We start from the raw sequence: 3,669 nt of genomic DNA on the forward strand, positions 1-3,669 counted from the left end.
TAATTTTATATTTAAAAAACATTTCTTCAATTTTTTATCTTAAATAAAGACTATCATTATTATTATCAATTTAAAAGAAAAACGTGAATTGTTTTCCTTTAAAATTAAAAGAAAAAAAATTAATAAAAAAAACATATATATCTTCAATTCTCCCTTACATGTCAATAATATACTTTAAGAGTTTTACCATAAGTTTTTGAATTAAACTTAAAATATTCGTATTTTTAAAGCAAAATAAAATTAATTATAATAATTATTGATAAAATCTTACTGAAGTACATTATATTTAAAAACATAAAATAAATTATACTTGTTTTTTGCACAAAAACTATCACGGTTATTAATTTGTACTTTAGAGTAGTAGTTCTTCAAGAAACTTTTAACATTTTTAATGTTCGCTATTACACGAACGATTGGCTTCATTTTGCTGTGTTGGTTTTGTTTTTTAATTGGCTTTTACCAACCAAGTTTTAACGATGTTTATAATTTCATCATCTGTTATAATTACAGGACTTTTCCGTGTAGTAAGTCTTACGGATTCTGAAATGATAAGGAATCTTATATTTGATTGTTTTTTTAAATACTAGCAAATTTCTTTAAAACTTTTTTTTACTGCAATTTAAACATTTCTAAACAAATAAATTTCACTAAAATGTTGAATCTGGTGTGAATTCCCAATGTATTAATTATGTATTAATTACTTTAAAACAAAAAATAAAATATAACTTTCCTAAACATATCATAAAGAAATTAAAATTATATTTGTATTACTTACTAAGGACTAATTTTGCCAGAAGTAAATCCTTAAAAATTAGGTTCCCCTTGTGCCCCTCCCAGCTGTATTCTCTTCCAATTTCCGGTGTTAAAATTCGGCACATCAATTTCTTGACAATAATTCGTAAATTACTACCGCCCATTTTCGACAATTCTGTAGCCTCAAAAATTATTGTATAAAATATACTTATTTATATTTATATACTATTATTATTATATTTTCCTTATATTATTATTATATTTATATTATTATAATTATTATATTTATATATATTATTATATTTATTTATATAATTATGGTATAATTTTAGTAATATAACGATCATTTTACCACATCATGGAATATTCCTTTATCTTGTAAAGTTCTCTCAATTTCTTGAAGCTCCATTTTTTATTTTACTGGCAAATTTTCTATGCATTGTAATGATACTTCATTTGTAATATTTTGATTAGTATTTTCTTGATCAACGAGAAAATTAGATTGTTTTAATGATTCTACGTGCTCATTTAATTCTCCCATGCGGCCATTAATGCTATGTAAGTGTCGTAGAACTTGGCGTTGAAATTCTGAAAAATTCAAAATATATATACATATAATGAACACAAAACAGCCTTAACATATTTTACGATTTGCAAGTGAATTAGAAAGTATGCATATTATAGCAATATTATACTAAGGCATTTTTCCACACATAAAAACATATATTTTCTCCATACATATTACCTTTCATTTCAATTGGCGTGTTTTTGAAAATTAGTATGGATCTCAGCTAAATATTATCAGAATTTTGCTTCTTACTTTCGCCGATTTGGTAAACATTATTATTCGATTTATTAGTACGGATCTCAGTTTAAAATATTGTCTGAATTTTGCTTTTTATTGCTCTCACTGGACTTGGGCCAACATTATTGTTCGAATTTGATGAAAATACCAGTCTTATCTGCTGTATATGTCGGAAAATTAATGGACAAATCCTTTTCGCCACACTCATCGCTTTCCGTATCGGTATCTGTGTATGTATCACTGTACTGTCTTTTACGTTTCGGGTACACGACATCCTTTTCCATATTCAGCAGATTCAGATAATGATGAGAGATTATCTCTATCCAATGCAGTTTTTGCATTTTCTTTGAGCAATTTTATAATCGTCTAGAAAAAAATATTGCTGTTAAATTATAGTTACTTGAATAAAACTGTTTTCATTTAAAAAATCTATATATATATATATTATATATATAAGGATATGATATATAAAGTTCTACTTTGCGTATTTATAAGAATTGAACAATTTTAACAAATAAATGAAAAGCCACAGTTATAAAAAATATAGACAAAACGTAAATTTATCTATTAATTATATTTTAAATTATCTTTTTCCATAACAAATTATACAAGATCTGTTGCAATTGTTTCAACTTTATTATTACATTTATTCTGTTTTACGTACTACCATTTAAATTATAAAAAATTATATACAAATTCTTAAAAATAACCATAAGAAATTGCAATTTAAATATATTAAAGTATTTAAATATATTAAATATATACGTATAATATTTACTATATCGTCCTAAAATTTTGATATTCATTGTTTTCCAATCATCTTTAGGAATCTCTTTTCTTTTAATTGTTAAGGGAAAATGGTTGATGCTCAGAGAAATCACTTGGTAGGCCTTCTTGTATCAAAAGAATATTGACTCGTTTAATCTTTAGTTTCGTGCGCCAGCGAGCTGACCCGGTACAAGACTGACTGTATAGAGGATTCTCAACGGTAGAGGCGAGAAGCATAACAAAAACATAGACGGGCACACTCGCAGCAGCGACAACTTTCATACAATGGAATATATAACTTGTATAGACTCGCTGTCAATCGCGATGAACGACCAGAGAGGAAAATACAATTGGCAGATTACGAAAGATAAATCCTCAACACTCGCGCCACTTGAGTGTTCTGCCAATTCATCCTCGATCCCTAGACTTATGCGAAGAGAGCTAAACCTATCCTTTGGCAAAGCTTTTGTAAAAATATCCGCCAGTTGAAAGTTCGAAGGAATGAAGGACACAGTCAATTCATTACTTTCTACCTTTTCTCTAATGAAGTGATAACGGATGTCAATGTGCTTTGTACGCTTGTGGAATTCGGGATTTTTCACAAGGCGTATTGCACTCTGATTGTCAATGTGTATCGTAGTAGCCTGAGAACACCGACATCCGATATCACTGAGCAATTTTCTAAGCCAGACTACTTCCTTCGTCGCAGAAGCAGCCGCAACATATTCAGCCTCCGTTGTGCTGAGTGTCACAAGTCCCTGTCTCTGTGAGGACCAGGTTACAGGTCCACCTGCTAACGTAAAGACGTAGCCAGTGGTCGATCTGCGGGTTCCAATGTCGCTCGCGAAATCCGCATCCGAGTATCCTGTAAGTTTGAAAACGCCCCCGCTGTTTTTATATCTTATACCTACATTCATAGTCCCTTTTAAATATCTGATTATTCGCTTTACAGCCTCCCAGTGACTGTTATCATAACTACTTAGATATCTGCTAACCACATTTACTGCAAACGCAATGTCAGGGCGGGATACGACAGCCAAAAACATGAGTGATCCGACAGCCTCTCTAAACGGTACCTTGAGCTTGCATTCTTCTCCATTCTTTATCGGTTGCAAGTGGAGAGTGGGATCTGCCGGAATGCTCACGGTCTTGGCATCGATCATGCCGAACTTATTTATCACGCTTTCTAAATAAGCTCGCTGGTGTAAAAATATCGATTTCTCCGCTCGATTTCTTTCAATCTGCATGCCTGCGAACATGCTCGCATCTCCTAATGTGATGTCATAAGCGCTCGCAAGGCTTGAACAACGCAATTTAAACTATCTGCCGACTTGACCGCGACA

At 31.0% G+C, this 3,669-nt stretch overlaps 1 protein-coding gene across 1 annotated transcript; it reads right to left on the reverse strand.

Annotated features, from left to right (window-relative positions):
- Positions 1–445: 445 nt before the first annotated feature.
- Positions 446–1,446, reverse strand: LOC146723832 (uncharacterized). Its single transcript, XM_085481003.1, has 3 exons — positions 1,106–1,446; positions 776–935; positions 446–540 (listed from the first exon to the last, which is right to left on the reverse strand). Exons 1-3 carry the CDS (start codon positions 1,160–1,162, stop codon positions 446–448), a joined length of 312 nt encoding a protein of 103 aa, XP_085337129.1. The 5' UTR covers positions 1,163–1,446.
- Between the last annotated feature and the right edge of the window lie 2,223 nt (positions 1,447–3,669).

Source organism: Nylanderia fulva, unplaced genomic scaffold (assembly GCF_048542155.1).
Source record: "Nylanderia fulva isolate GAGA-0341 unplaced genomic scaffold, ASM4854215v1 Scaffold1657, whole genome shotgun sequence".
NCBI classification, from domain to species: Eukaryota; Metazoa; Arthropoda; class Insecta; order Hymenoptera; family Formicidae; genus Nylanderia; species Nylanderia fulva.

Coding starts and splice junctions, on each gene's coding strand:
- LOC146723832 (XM_085481003.1), bottom strand. CDS start 1,162: ATGGAGCTTCAAGAAATTGAGAGAACTTTACAAGATAAAGGAATATTC. Junction 936..1,105: donor AAGGAATATTCCATGATGTG/GTAAAATGATCG, acceptor ATAATTTTTGAG/GCTACAGAATTGTCGAAAAT. Junction 541..775: donor TCTGGCAAAATTAGTCCTTA/GTAAGTAATACA, acceptor TTATCATTTCAG/AATCCGTAAGACTTACTACA.